General features: G+C 34.9%; 1 protein-coding gene across 6 annotated transcripts in view; it reads right to left on the reverse strand.

Annotated features, from left to right (window-relative positions):
- Positions 1–16,800, reverse strand: part of OPA1 (OPA1 mitochondrial dynamin like GTPase) — a 93,163-nt gene that overhangs the window by 60,034 nt on the left and 16,329 nt on the right. For 4 of the 6 annotated variants that reach the window (XR_002079780.2, XR_002079781.2, XM_019448812.2 and 1 more), the window contains 5 exons: positions 13,932–14,042; positions 9,152–9,205; positions 5,638–5,742; positions 3,866–3,952; positions 2,240–2,353 (listed from right to left, as the gene is read on the reverse strand). Coding sequence is in view for 4 of the 6 variants with exons in the window: in XM_019448812.2 (XP_019304357.2) it covers positions 2,240–2,353; positions 3,866–3,952; positions 5,638–5,742; positions 9,152–9,205; positions 13,932–14,042 (471 nt within the window). In the remaining 2 variants the exon portion in view is untranslated. The remainder of the gene's footprint in view (positions 1–2,239; positions 2,354–3,865; positions 3,953–5,637; positions 5,743–9,151; positions 9,206–13,931; positions 14,043–16,800) is intronic. The other 2 variants (XM_019448815.2, XM_019448816.2) reach the window with 1 other exon arrangement.

Here is a 16,800-nt window from a genome sequence, read left to right on the forward strand (position 1 = left end):
ACTAGTTTTACACAACATAGTTGAGTTCACACCCAGACCCAAAACAGTGCACTCTGTATGGATCACACTAGACCGCTTCATTTCTGGAAGATTCTAGAATCAGCCTCATTGTCTATTCTGGTCTTCATTCTTGATGGTGTCAATTTTCTAATTCTCCAATTACTCTGTACCTGACTACCTGACGTAAAAAAAACAATACACAACCATACAGCTTCCCCTCAAATTTATGTCCACAGATCTTAATGGGGACCTCAGTATGGCTCAGCAACCCTATTATTTCTCAGTTTCTCTTGTCAACTCACTTCTGGCCTAGAAAGTCTTCCTTCTTAGCTCAATCTTTAACACTTTCTCCCTTCTCTTTACTTAACAACTGATAATCTAGCCTCTTAGAGTCACTGAGCAAGGGGAAGTAAGCAGAAGGAAACTTGCACATATTCTACTTCATTGCCTCCACTGGTAAATTCAGCGGTCGATTCTCAGTCTTCACTCCTTGATCTGTCAGCAGCTTTCAACCTCGCTGATCACTACCTCCCCCCTCGGTATTTTCTTGACCTGACTTCCACTACACTGCACTGTTCTGATTCCCTCTAATACACTGGTAGCTCCTTCAGAAGCTCCTTTGTTGTCTGCTCCTTCCTCAACCTCTTAATCTTGGGTATGCCCAGGACACAATCCTTCATCCTGTGTCTTCTCTCTCCTCACTTCCTTGGTGATCTTACCCAGTAAGATCATGGAGTTAAATATCACCTTTAGATATTTGATTACGAGTCCTAAATTTATGTCGCTAGCCCAGACCTCTCTCCAAATTTGTAGCTCCAACTGCCTATTTATTTGTTAACATCCCTTGCAAGTCCCAAACTCCTGATCTTCTCCCCAGAGCTAATTCACTCTACTCCAGACTTCCCCATGTCAATTACATGTGGAAATTTATTCAGGCCCAAAACACTGGAGTTGTCCTGACAACTGACTCTTTCTCTCTATCAAGTATCTCAGGAAATCCTATTGATGCTGCTTTCAGAATAGATGCATAATCCAACCATCTCTTATCACCTTCACTGCTACTTCCCTGGTGTAAGAATCACCTAGACACTCCAATAGCTTCCCATGTGGTCTCCGTGGTTCTACCCATCTTGCTTATGTCTATTTTCAAAACAGTAGCCAGAGTGAGCCTTTGAAAAAGTAATATTGCTCTGTTCAAAACCCTGGACTGCTTATTTTATTCAAAATAAAAACCAAAGTTTGCATGATGACCAACAAGGCCCTACTGATCTGCTTTCCCTTGCCTCCCATTATCCATACTCTGACCTCATCATTTGCTAATCTTAACTGTGCTCTAGCCACACTGGCCTCAAACACGAAAACCACCTAACCACCTCAGGGGCTTTACACTAACATTTTCTCTGCCTGGAACACTCGTAGACTAGATATCCACACAACTTCTTCCCTCACTTAGTGCAAATCCTGGTTCAAATGTCACCTTCTCAATGCAGTCTACCAACACCCTGGCAGCCTCATTTCCCTTGTCTGGCTCCACTTTTTTTTTTTTCTTTTTTTTTTTTTGGCAAAACACCCACCATCTTTTAACATACTACATAATCTGGTCACTTATTCTGTTTACTATTTATTGTCTGCTTCCTCTACTAGAACGTATCCTCCATTATGGCAAAGATCTTTGTTTTGTTTACCAACACACTGCCTCAAACAGTGGAATGTATTAAACGAGTCCCAGCCTTGTTTACCTCAAAGGCTTTGCTATTACAATCGTTCCCTGTCTCTTACATCATTTTTACCTCTGACACTGGATCATTACAATCAGTATATAAAAATCTCTCCCTTTACCCAACATATTTCCACTGTTGCTACCCCATTTCTCTACTCTTCTTACAGTAAAACTAGGAAATTTATATTTACTAACTCCACAGCCAATATTCCCATTCTCGTACTTAGCCTCTCACTAACCTCACATTGAATAAAATCTAGAGTCCTAACAATGAACAGCTCAGTGCAGTCTGACCCCACCATGCCTCTGCCCTCCTCTCCCATCTTTCTCCCCTCACCTGCCCAGCAACTGTCACAATGGCCTCCTGGCTGTGTCTCCACCGATTTCCACAACAGGAGTACTTCCCAGTGCTATGTGTCAGTCTTCTCATTTACAATTCTTCATTTCAACACAATGAACAAACTCGACGGAAGCTGCTACTTTCCTGAGGAGCTTCGCCCAGATGGCCTGCTGTCCTACCTTAACTGGAGAACGTGTCATCATCTCCCCAGATCCTCGAGGGAATATCCGCGCTTGGGCAATCATTTCCAGCACACTAGTTTTTCCAGCACTCTGATCTCCAACCACAACAACCTTATCACAGAACAAATAACATTTATTCACATTTTAAAAAATGTTTATTTATTTTGAGAGAGAGAGAGAGAGAGAGAGAGAGAGCAAGAGACCGTGCACAAGCGGGAGAGGGGCAGAGAGAGGGAGAGAGAGAATCCCAAGCAGGCTCTGCATTGTCAGCACAGAGCCCAAAATGGGGCTCGATCCCATGAACCATGAGATCACGACCTGAGTCAAAATCAAGAGTCAGACACTTAAGTCACCCAGGCGCCCCAGAGTTTTTAATACAAACTTACATTTAAATAGATTTGAAATACTGCTGAGGTTTTTTTAGTCTTTTAAAATAGCTACAGCTAAATGATTTTGAAAACACCATCCGGAAAACAAAGATGGCCAATACACGTGTGCCTATTGAAAATATAAACAGGAAAATATTAATTGGATCCATTATTTATAACTAAATTTGTATTAAAGACTTGTGCTAAGCAAAATAAGTCAGTCAGATATCATGATTTCACTCATATGTGGAATTTGAGAAACAACAGATGAACATAGGGGAAGGGAAGGAAAAATAAGATGAAAACAGAGGGAGGTAAACCATAAAAGACTCTTAAGTACGGAGAACAAACTGAGGGTGCTGGAGGGGAAGGGTGGGGGGTGGTGAGTTAAATGGCTGACAGGCATTAAGGAGGGCACTTTACGGCTGAGCACGGGGTGTGATGTGTAAGAGATGAATCACTGGGTTCTACTCCTGAAGCCAAGACTACACTGTATGTTAACTGACTTAAATAGAAACAAAAACAAAAACAAAAACAAAAAAACAAACAAAAAAACCCTTATGCTAATTAAACAACTACTTCTAAAACCGTATCATTTCTGTTGTACACATCTTTTCCATAGCTAGTTTACTCTTTACAAAGACATTTTCAATTCTGTGAAATTAAATTTCCCTCACTAATTTAATCCACTATTCAGGTATTTTAGTACCATGGGTATTACAAATATATAATGGCAGATACCTGATAACCTTCATTACACATAAATTCAACGTGTATATTTATACAATGGGCCAAATGGGCCAGTGAACCAAAACAGCCAAACAACATTCAATGCTTAAGACATCATGTAGAACACATAAATAATATTATATAGGTAAAAGACATATGTCTCTATTTATGTCTGTGTGTGGTGTGCACATATGTATATGTCTATATTGTGTGTCTGGGTATATATACACAGAACTTTTTTAAAACGTAAAGTGTTCTTGGGGTGCCTGGGTGGCTCAGTCGGTTGAGTGTCCGACTTCGGCTCAGGTCATGATTTCACGGCCCAGGAGTTTGAGCCCCGCGTCGGGCTCTGTGCTGACAGCTCGGAGCCTGGAGCCTGCTTTGGATTCTGTGTCTCCTTCTATCTCTGTCCCTAACCCACTAGCATTCTGTCTCTGTCTCTCTCAAAAATAAATAAATATTATAAAAAACGTAAGGTGTTCTTTTGCTAATGAGCAAGTTCACTATGTATTAATTTTTCACTTACCCTTGGCAGATGATCTTGTGTATTGTAACTGGCGTCATAATCAGATAGAACATCAAGAACTTCAGAATACATGTCAATCAAGGATTTCTACAAAATTTTAAAAATTAGTATGAAACAGTGAACACATTAAAAAAAAAATCAGATGTGTCAAGAGAAAAAAAGCTGATTAATCCAAAATGTGTTTCCATAATGACTGCATTGTTTTTTTCCAATTATATAAATACACATTCATAGTAAAACAGTGTGGCATGAAATTCCATTTCCCTCTTATCCATCTTATTTTATTTAGAGATATACTGATTTAATAAAGTACATTAACTGAGGATTTCCTAAGCTTCTAATGAAATGTTAAAAGAGGGACGTTATGGTTTAACACTGAAGAGCTAAAATAAATGCCCAACAAAGGAAGACCATTAACACCATAAGGCCAAACAAGGAGTCAAGTGACCAACTGCAAGGGAATCATCCTCTATCAAGTTTGGTATGTGGATCAGAGGGAGACACACAGAGAGGGTGAGAAACAGAGACCGAAGAAAGGATAAAAGGAGAGAAAAAAAGTCACCAAGAAGACCGTTAAATCAGTAAGAATGAGTACGTGTACTGTGACAACTGGGCAGATGAAGGAGTGAGAGCATCAGGGACAGACATCCTGCATTGTTTTTCTGTGTAGAACCAGGACAGAACATGGGACCCAGCAAACAATAAGCTTGAAGAAAGTATCTGATGAGTGACTCAACAAATAAGTAAAACAGGTGGGAAAAAAAGGGTTACTGTCAAGCACGTAGTAATTAAAGACAAGTTTCAATGCAAGGTAGGAACAAAACGAGGGGCCTATGTTTTCTTGCATCTCATAACACCTCAAAGTAATTAAATGGAAAACAACTGCTATGCCCTCCACCCCAAAATAAAAAGTTCTTGAAATTTTCACTACCATTTCATTTTATGAGAGAAAATACTGTTTCTGAGGTGAACTCTATTAACACTTGGACATGACTTCCCTCAATTGCCACATGTGACTTGTGAATAAAGCCATGCTATTTATCTGTTTTATGCAGTCGTGATTTAAAGTCAGGACTACTAATACATGTTGGTTAAACTAGTACTACTTAGCTTTGGACCTTGGCTTCAGAATACATGTCATGATTTATTGTAGGTTTGCTATACACAAATACTGTTTACTTACATGAGATAGAAGTTAAAAACATTACTTCAATTTAATTCAGCACATACAGCCTGGTTTAGTGGGCAATAATAAGATTTAACTTACCAATAATGGTAATTACCAGTGTGCTGATGGTCACAATCCCAGCATATACTTTTTTCCAACATTCTCTAAAATACCTAAGAAACCTTCCAGAAAAAAACGTGAATTCTTATAAAAGTGAGGAAAGTGAACCAATCATTCACTGGAAATACAAGTGTGGCAATGAAGCTAAGTCGTATCTAAATGTCCATCAACTCACAATTCTGATTTTATGCCGCAGAAATTAAATAAGCCTAAAGATAAACTGGCTATTTCAGAAAAATAAATTGATTCACAAGAAATGATTGTTAAAAGTATGAAGATTTTATAGGCCTAGTATGAAACAAATGTCTGGAGACTATAATTTGTGAAATGTCTTAAGATAGGAAAGACTTCCCAATCTCCCAAGGATATCAAGTTAGAAAGAAAAGGATAGAACATATTACAGCTTTAAAAACGTACTGACTGAATGCACAGTGTGAAATGGCAAACTTCTGGAACTAACAAAATTCAGATAAACTTAAAATACCTTAAGCTTTCTGTGATGGATGCCTTTGTCATCTTTCTGTAATACTAATTTTCTTAATTCTTTGTTCTCTTTTTCTAATCGTTCCAAGATCCTCTGGTACTTTAACTGCAACAAAATAATACCATAATTACATAAGAAAAAGATGGGTTAATAACATAATTAAGTCTAAATTGAAATCTTCCAAATTCCTGAAGTCATATCTCCTATTTAAAATGAGCTTTTCATTTATAAAGCTTCTTTGAAAATGTTGGAAATAAAATAAATTATATTATCTCACACAAACAGTGGAATTCATTATAGTTTTCTATTATAATCTGGCATTTTATTTGGAAAATTCTTTGCTATTTACACTGAAGAAATTAAGTTATTTAAAAATACTAAAATGTAAGATTTTAAAGAAGCAAGTTCTTAAGTACATTCTATTGAAGTAATATTTCCTATCACATCAAAAATTTAAATTTTCATTATGGGGACATTTGACAAAAATTCAAATTCTTCCCATTCTCCATGTTATCTTATGCTGTAATTAAAATGATACAAAATAGGGGCGCCTGGGTGGCTCAGTCAGTTGAGCGTCCGACTTCGGCTCAGGTCATGATCTCGCGGTCCGTGAGTTTGAGCCCCGCGTCGGGCTCTGTGCTGACAACTCAGAGCCTGGAGCCTGTTTCGGATTCTGTGTCTCCCTCTTTCTCTGACCCTCCCCTGTTCATGCTCTCTCTCTCTGTCTCAAAAATAAATAAACAGTAAAAAAAATTTTTTTTAATAAATAAATAAATAAAATGATACAAAATAACAATAACTAACAGTACCTGAGCGTGTATTATGTGACAGGCCTGATACTGAATGTTTTAACAGCATTAGTGTCCTTAAGTCTTTACAGGAGACAAAAGTTAGGGGCCAGAGGTTAGGGACACTTGGTAGCCTATCCAAGGTCACAGAGTTCTGAATATAGGTCAGAGTCAAGAGCTTAAACTGTCCAAATTTTGGTTACATTTCCGTGGCTGGAAATTATACATCAATTTTTAAAATACTGATATAAAAGCAGATTTAAAGAAGACTAATACATTGACAAATACATTTGACAAAACAAGACAGATTGTTTTGTCAAAGCAGATGCTTAGCTACATGCTGTTCTTCTCAAATACATGTGATTCTTTCCTACTTGGTCACCTCAGTTGGTATAATATTACTTCTTGCCTAAACATTAACAACGTTCAGAAAACTATTAAGAATTACTTCTCTCTCCAACCAGCAGAATGTTTACATCCAACTTATAATATCATGCCTTTTAAAATGGAAAAGAAGGGGCGCCTGGATGGCTCAGTCGGTTAAGCGGCCGACTTCGGCTCAGGTCATGATCTCGCTGTCTGTGGGTTCGAGCCCCGCATCAGGCTCTGTGCTGACAGCTCGGAGCCTGGAGCCTGGAGCCTGTTTCAGATTCTGTGTCTCCCTCTCTCTGACCCTCCCCTGTTCATGCTCTGTCTCTCCCTGTCTCAAAAATAAATAAAACGTTAAAAAAAAAATTTTTTAAAAATAAAATGGAAAAGAACCCTTAGGAAAATTTTTAGATTGGTGTAATCTCCTCAGAATGAAGTAAATAAATGACAGGAAGTCAGGGCCCTGTCCTCAGAGAATGTTAAACTTGAGTCAAATTTTAAAAAACATATTCTGCAGTAGGACTCTGTACTATGAAACAAGTAGAACTAGAGGCTAGATTCTACTATAAACTTTTTATTTTAAACACACTTATTCATTTATATGTAGTAATAATATATACAACGAAATTATGGCAGAATTAAATCTCTGTTGTCTAATATGTTAGCCACTAGCCACTATAGCTGCTGAGCACTTTGAAATGTGGCTAGTCTGAACTGAGATGTAGCGTTAAGGGTAAAATACACACCAGATTTTTACAATTCAGTATATAAATAAAACACCTCATTAATATTTTTATACTAATTACATGTTTAAAGGATATTAATTTGGGATCTACTGGGTTAAATAAAATACATTATTAAAAATATGTTACCTATTCCTTCTTACCTTTTTGTAACGTAAAAATTTAAAACTACACACGCGGCTTGCATTATGTTTCTATTGCATTTCAGTAATACAGATAACCCCATGGCTTATTACATCAGGAATTTTTCATACAGTGTTTTTGTCAATACCCGGTGGCTGACACTACAAATCGCTCAAGTCAAGAGTTGATATCAATGGACATACAAGTGTGGTAGGATTTCCACTGGCTCATTTCTTTATAAATATGGAATTAATTTTGGGGTCTACATTTTCTGGGGATGGAACCATTCTTTGGTACAGGTGCCAATCTATAGCCATCCTGCAGAGACATGCTACTGAGTGGTCTTCCAAAGATCTAGACCAACAGTTCCCAAACTTAAGGATGCATCAGAATCACTTGAGGGCTTCTGAAAAGAAAAATTACTGGGTTCTACTTCTAGAGTGCTGATTCAGGGGGTCTAGGAAGGGGTCAATAATTTGTATTTCTAACAAGTTCCCAAAGGATACTGGTTGCTACTGCTCCAGAGACCACATTTTGAGACCAATGATTCTTAAACTCTAGCTGAATTGAAGACTGGAATTGCCTGGCTGGGAAGTATTTAAAAATACATAGGGTGATGGCCAGAGCACAAGTGATTATATGGTATGGTCTGGCATAAAGATCAATGCATAGATATCAAGGAAATCAACCACAGATATTAAGAAAATCTGTGACCAAAAATATACTGATTGTTTAATTTTATCTAGGTTGCCCCTTGTATTTTTTTCCCCTAAAAAGAAAGCTCTTTAAAACAAGTTTTAACTTAAAACAAAACCTCAATTATTGTATATCATTGTTATCTATGTAAAATAACAATTATACTATATGTTATATACTACAGTTGTGTTTATATTACATTATAAAATAGTAATAATCATAATACTATAACTAATGATGAAGTGGGTGATAGGGCAATTTTGCACTAGAATATACCTACTCATCACACTGAATACAGCATGTCTTTAAAATAATAGTAGCTTTATAACCAACTATCAGAGAATAGATTTTCAAATTAGTGCCAGAAATACATTTAGAGAAGTCATTATCTGACTACTTTGGGGATTTAGAGAAGTAAAGGAAAAAGATACTGAGGGCTGACTAGAACTGTGGTTTCTAAAACTACTTACATTAATTAGCCTGTCAATGTAAATGTACAAGCATAGGTAGGTTTACATAAGGATGAGTCATTTTCCCTCATTTTCGTTTTTCACAGCAGTTTTTCTTTAAAATTAGAAGCACAAGATTCACTAAAAAACAGGTCTTTACACATAGAAGGAGTTAACCACACTTACCAAATTCCTTATCAATTTGCTTTTGCACTTTTTTTTACATTTATTAATAAGGGTGTATCATCAAACCACTCCAAATTTTGCTTTCTTAAAAAAATTTCCACATCACCAAACTTAAGACTATAACATAAAGTCCCTGGTTCTTTCTACTCATCAGAATTACCTGAGTATGAAGAAGTTCTTCTTGAAGCTGGTCAATTTTCTCTTTGTCTGTAACCTAAACATTTAAAATAAATTAATTTTATTTCCAGAGAAATGGATTTATGTAAAATGGGCACTAAGTTAAATTTTTTGAAAAGTATTTTTGAAAATAAATACTGACTTTATCTGCATATTTGATCAAAGCACATTTTAAATCAAGTGATTAATGAATAAAGTAAAAAAAAAACTATATTCACTACAATTGCTCATCAAAATTTCATAACTGTATTCATAAGTAAAAGCCTTAAAAAGCAATCACTTTCAGGATGCTATTCTAGTGATTTCTGATGAATGAGTCGTTATAAAATGAAGAGACCAACACACGGTCACTACCGTTTTCGTAGGCTGTTTTGTTCTCAAGGACAGGCATTTGATGCTTGGAGAAAAAGGGCACAGATACCTACAGAATGTGTTCAGGGAACTTATACAGGCTAGGCTATCATTTATAGCTACTGACGAAATTCATTGGTCATAGTGATATTTTAAGCATATATTACGCCTTTCTATTCTATAAGTAGGGAAGTATTTAATAAATGCAAAGACCCTGTATTTTCAGAGCTTTACGTGGAGCCTGATGCTGGTTTTTAAATTCAGTTCCAGTACAAGATCTGCTAACCCATAATACAGTGAATGCATCAGTAGCAATAAAGTTGAGTAAAACAACTAAAATTGATTGAAATATAAAACAAAAGTAGGATAAAATCTACAGCTATTGTGGAAACTACTTCCAATTGTTATTAATGCTGATAACTCTAAGATAAGATGCCCCAAAACAACATAGAACTTTATTGCATTATCAGACTATAGTCACAGTACAATTCTAAATATGAAACGCAATGATCAATTTTAATTAAAATGATGTCAATTATGGCAAATCCATGTAACTGTGCTTTGACTCCTTGGTGAGGTGAAGTTGTCATACTCAGTCTTTCAAAAGAATGATCTAATTTCTAATAATCAAAACTTGTAAACATGAATTTATTTCATAGGAGACAAAACTCAAGGTAAAATTCATGTAAGTCCTTGTTCACTTTCATTCAATGGCTATTCAAGCAATCAAGATATCATGGTAGCAAATATATACGAAAAAATTTTAAATGATTTGCTTCTTGAGGCAGATATTAGTAACTCTTAATCCATACAATAAAAATTTATTTTGCAGTTTTAATTCCTATTTCCAAATACTTTCTCAAAATAATCCTGAAATTTCTTGTAAATAAAAATGACAACGCTTGCTACAAATGGTAAGTATATTATTTTTTCCTTAAAAGTCTATGCCTAAAAATCTCCAAATATGATTCAGTAATTAGAAGAAAAGAGAATATAAAACAAATTTTGTATTGCTGTTTTCTCATTCTTATATAGCAAGCAGACACTTATGAAGAGAACTTTTCTCATTTGATTGTGTTTGTATAAAATGGACAAGAATTATTAATAGTCACCTCAAATGTGAGGAAACAAGCAAGTTGGGGAGGAACCAACAACCCAAAGAACAAAATCTTGAAGACCAATGAAGAAATAAATTCTTCCATATTGTTTTCGTGTGGCATGCCATCATACTGTAATAATGCACTCATAAAAATGTTATGCACATTAAATTCCCAATTCATTTTAAAAGGTACTTGGATTAATTCTGTTCCATTAAATACTCATCTGACACTAGCTAAATTAGTATGAAATTATATAAATAGTATGAGCATAAACTGTTTTAGTTTTGAATGTGAATATTTCATGACTTCATGCAATATGTCCTTAATTACAATAGAAAATCCAGTGTTAGTCTACATCTGGGGCAAGAGTTAAGAAACTAATACAATTACACAAAAAGTTAGAATGCTTACTGTAAGCCAAGGACTATAAAAGGCTAACTCGGTAATTTGGTAAAATAAAAAGGGTATATAAAAGGTTAAAAGGATATAAGGTTATTAGAATATTACAAATAACAATCTTTATGCTAATATTAGAATTTAGTAATGATGACTGTTAAGATTTTTATAAATTCAGATTTTTAGGAGTATTTAGATTTATCACTTGCCCTTTCTGGCACAAGTGTTAGGCATGACTCATGCACAGTTTTATCAATATGCTTCCTATCTGCTTGGTTTAATGGAACATCAAAATTAACATCGTATTAAAAGACAGGTGGTGGTGGAGTCAAGAATTAGACCTCACATTTTCTAGGAAACAAGATGCAAACCTTTAGGTTTACAAGATAAATATTAAAGATACCGAGAAGATACTTTTACATATTTTCTTAAGGGAACAGCACATGCTATTTTGCACGTATCACTTATTCAATATCTTAACTGGCAGTCGGTATATTTAATGTTGATGCACTTTGCTGGTAAAATTCAGCTACTTACGACAGGAGTTCAGTTCTTGCCCTATTGTTTAACATACTGTTTGCATTATGAAATTTAAAACTCACCCTGACAGAAATGGGTATCAATGGTCTTGAAACCAGAGCTTTTCTACAATTCCAGGGCTGTGAAACTGATGGAGAAAGAGCGGAATCCTCCGCAGAAACAAGCTAAAGCTGAAAGAGAAAAACCTTTACTAGCTCCTCACAAAACCAAGCCTGATTTTTAAATTTTAAGTATTTCTTCCTACTAAGCCATTGCGGCCATTCTGAAATAGCAAAATACACATATAAGGGACTCGCAAACATTTCCATGTACGTGTACGCCCCTGCATGAGCTACAGGGACAGTTTATTAGCTGCTACTATAAAAAATGAAGGCCTACTTACATTTCAAGAAGGTAAGGAAGGATGATTAAAAATCAACAAAAAGCTGTGGCTTTGTACCTCAAGAAAACCTCACACACCCAGAGGAATGCTATAAATCTCATGAATTAGGATTGGGATCATGAGGACAGTGAAGGGCTGAAAAGTCACCTGTGTACCAACTACAGGGGGAATCGGGGGAAGATGCAGTAAGGGGTATGACATCATCATAGAAGAGCAGGAATTGTTTTTAAAGTTCCATTTACTTTCACACAACTCCAAAGTGGGCCAGACTGTTTGGTGCTCTCCTAAGTATGCCTTAATAAACAAAACAGACGGAGGTACAGTCCGATCAGTTGCTATTTTACAAAAGGGGAAAATGAGGAATAAAATGGTTAAATGAATAATCTGAAAATATCAGAAATGAAATGTTATCACTAAACCTGAAAGCAGGCTAGAAAGTAGGCCTCAAATGAACATCAAACTTGGGCAATGTAGAAAACGAACATTATTCACTACTAATATCCCTTAAAACATCAGGTTCAAAAGTATATTGATAATCTTAAACTGTATCTTAAAATCTTAAAATGGAAGGCAGATCTATGGGACTCATTTCAAATTCTTTTACCATTATGAAAAAACAAGAACAACTTGCAGCTAGAGCTATCCATATTTCTAACTAACATACCAGAATATAGTAGTTCCTTTGCCTTCTTTCTGTAACAAAGCTAAGGAACAGATGGTTAGCTTTAAGCATCCAATTTGTTAGAATATTTAAATGGCACTTCAACAAAATACAGAACAGAGAATGCTAAAGCACCATTTAAAATAAGCCCTTCCTTGGTTTAACACATCTACTTTAACTTAACCAAACAGGAAAATAACTTATTTTCTGTTTCCACCTATGTTGTTCGCTCACTGAAAGCTAAATATACAGGAGTTGATTCCACAGCCCTGGAATTGAGAAAAGCCAGGAAGTGACACTGAAAAGATAAATGAAACTATGAGGCATACTCTCAAATATTACCATCACCAAATGCGATAGGGTTAGTAAGCAAATTTATTGCATTCAATCATTATCTATAGTATTGGGTAACTTCAATATCAGAACCTACAGGAACCTAACTAAATGGCTGAATTTCTTTTCCTGAATAAAATCTGTATACGACTTTAAAACTTTCCTGATCTAATATATGCAACATAATTAAGCTGATGTCAAGATCTCAGAAGATAACTTTAAAATCATTACATTCATTTCATTTTGACTCAAGCCCCTTCAGAACATTAAACTTGAGATCTACACCATAAGATCATGTAACAGCTGAAAGCATACTTTTAAGGACTTCTTGACTGTACCAATAACCAAACATTTATATAGATTTATGCTGACTTTTATTAGAATCTGTTTTTTAGCAACCTCAATTATATCAACTTTCCAATGTTCAATCCTTCAGTCATCCGAGGTGAAAATTTATTTGTGCTGACTTCACAACTGTGGAAAAACTTAATGAGTTGATCAAGGTATATAAGAATAATTTTGTCCAAAATTTACATCAAAACAGTTTTCTTCTGTAAAAAATAACAGTATTTTCTGCTGATTCATTTTACTAAAACTATAATTTTCATTATTTAAATAATTTAAATTGTGGTCATCCACAGTAATCCCTTACATTTTAGAAATGAAAACTTGGGAGAACCACAGATAAGTGGGCTACAAACCTAGGATGACTCAGTAACTGGACCAAGTAAATCACAATTCATAATTCTTTTCTAAATACAAATCCGTGCTCCCTCACAGATCATCTCATTTCAGAAAATAAATCCTATGTTTAACATTTTGGATTTGCTTATCCACTCTAGGAAAGTTACATATTTGTATTATATACCTTTCAAATTTTTATTTTGTCAAAAATAATTACTCATAATTGGAGTCCATGAAGGTATTAAGATGACATGATCTTGGCTGAAATGGCTGATTAGTGTGAACACATCAGTAGCCCCCTTAAACCATCCATCACCTTGCGCTTCTGTTGGGCATAGCTTGTGCTATATTGGCCAGCGGCTCTGCGCGCTTCCTCTTCATGCTCTTGAATTTGCTGTTGTAAGAGAATGAGCTCACCAAGCAGACCCTGCCATGAGTTTACAATGAGGAGAAGAGGAAAATTGGGGAGGAGAACAATGTTAAACCAAAGGGCACAAGCAAGGAACAGATTAAGTTAGGGAAGAAGGGATAGCTTACAACAAAAATGGAAACGCATTTATGTACCTTTAGAAAGCCACCATATAATAGAGCTCTGTACCACGTTTCCATTTTTCCCCTCAGTAAAATTAGATGTCTCAGAAATATAAAACAGCAGAGTTTAAAAAGTGAAAAGAAAACGCAATGTGGCTGTCGGCTGAACAAAGTGAGCCAGATGTATAATATTAATATACAGTAAAACCTAGACTAACTGGAATGCTCAAGGAAAGTGGCATTGCAGTTAACAACTGATTACCTCAACCCTTAGTTTTGAATTGCCAATATGAACTAGTGTATGCTCCTGACTTGAAACATAAGGGGGAAAAAATCTTTTAATTGTCAACCATAATTCTCATAAAACTGAATGGAGAATACATCATAGTTTAATTATTAAATTATTATTATGTATTTGTTCTTTGATATCTGATGTCTTCAATTAAAGACCATAGCCCCTCAAAACCATTAATTTGAGTTTCCAAGCATCAAGTTAATCAAGGTTTTACATTAATTCATATACTCTACATGCCTATACATACAAGCTTATCTGACTAAAATTTAGTTTCTTTTTTTTTTTTTTGCAAATTAAGAAATAATGTTTGAGGCACTGTTTTAACTTTATACAACATAAAATAAGTAGTCTGACTGAATTTTCACTTTTTATGAGCTGTTTTGACATTCAGTAAAAATAGCCTCTAAGAATATAAGAATATATCAATTACTAGAGCAAAAGCACTATAAAAGAACATAGTTAGGATCTGGAAATAATACAGTTATTATGAAAATTTAAAACGAAACAAAACCTAGTTTGGACCTGTGTACAATACAATCAACATTTATATGTTTATAATTCATTCCACTTAAAAATCATGACATGCTAACTAATGTAATTTTTATCACAATGTATTTACATGTGGCAGAATACCCAATACATGTCATTTTCTGTATAGTATTTTTAATTGCTGGCCTATTAGATAATAGCCCTCAAGAAATGACAACAGAGAAAAAGACAACAAAGAATTGAAAATGTCACAAGCCTAATATTTTCTCAATTAGACACCTCAGTGAATGAAGTCACTATTTAATCTGCACAGGAAGAGTGTTCTGGGAGAACAATGAACTCAATTTTTACCAAGTTATAAAAATAGAAAGAGCTAGGAAAACTAATACTCATTAAAATAACCTACATTGGGAGTTTCAAATAGCTTCAGAGCTTTTTAAAATAATTGCCCAAAATATTACATTTTATATAATACAACTAGGAAGTTTCTTGAAATACTGGTTAACATTACATTCAAATTTTAATTGGTAGACTCATCCAGGGGCTTAATAACTTACTTTATTAAGCCAAAGACTTCTATAAATAAAAGTTTTCCAGAAAAGAAGCAAATACAAATAGGATAGCTACTATTATAGTAAAGCATTTTAAATTAAGGGAAAGTATTAGCATATAATTTGGGGAATTTTTGTATGACTCTTAGTTTTAATACATTAGGCCATGCCAACAATAATGAAACTGGATGACTTACTATAAATCAAAGGATGAGACTAGTTGGTATTTCTGCATGACAAGTGAGAGAACATCAAAATGGCAACTAACACAACTGAACTGTCAACATCTGTTTCCAAATCCAATAGCAGAAAATATATTTATAAAAACCTGTGGCTACCTTTAAAGATATCTCTTTTAAGTTAATACTTTATGGTCATTGATATATCTATCAAAGAAAGACAATGCCAACTCACTACCCTCATCATTTACCTAATAATCTGTCATTTTTTCATTTTCTGTATCATTGCTTTTCATGAAGCAGAAGAAGAATAATCCAACTTATTTTTAGTCATTTACTATAACCACTTCTAATCATCCGAGTGTTTAGATGTCTCAAAGTAATACCCTTTTAAAGGTTTCCTGTGCTGGCTTATGGGCTTTAATTAACATACCACCAGTACTCTCTAAGATGTCAAAGTAGTGAGCAAATATTCCACATTTCTTAACTATGCTTGCTGGTCTATCAGGTACAAGATTCTTTTTTACTTACAGCTTAAACATCCTTCCCTAATCCATTGCTTCTATCTACATACAAATTATATAGCTAATACTTAATATCTATTACATTATAAGAAAACACCCTCTTTCTAGTAACATTTCACTTTCCTTCCAAGTCTGTTACTGAAGCACTGTTATGTGAAGATAGCTGAAATTAACTGTTACCTCCTAAAAAAAGTAGGAAGAAAACAAGAATTAGACACAGAGAAAACTATTCACACTATATTAATGACTAAAGGAGGTTACCTCTATCCAAATTTGGACATCAAATCTCACCCTAAATACTGAGTGATGGGCTACAGGCTATACAGCTTCTGAGCTAAGGCCATGTGGAATAAGGAAGGGAAAGAAATGTGTGTAACTGCTATGCAAGACACATTCCTTAAACAGAAAAAATATAATAAATATCTTCCCAAGCTCAGATAGTTTTCTCTCAAGAAACAGCATGTAATTATGTTAAAATCATATACATTAAATATAAAACATAGTAACTGTAAATAATGATAAACAGTAAAAATAAACAACGAACAACTACAGATGATACACTCTCTCAAGAGTTATTACCAATTTGACACTGCAGCTCTTACAGTCTCATATTTCA

The sequence above is a fragment of the Panthera pardus genome, unplaced genomic scaffold (genome assembly GCF_024362965.1).
Source record: "Panthera pardus isolate Hobbes unplaced genomic scaffold, ASM2436296v1 HiC_scaffold_16, whole genome shotgun sequence".
NCBI lineage: Eukaryota > Metazoa > Chordata > Mammalia > Carnivora > Felidae > Panthera > Panthera pardus.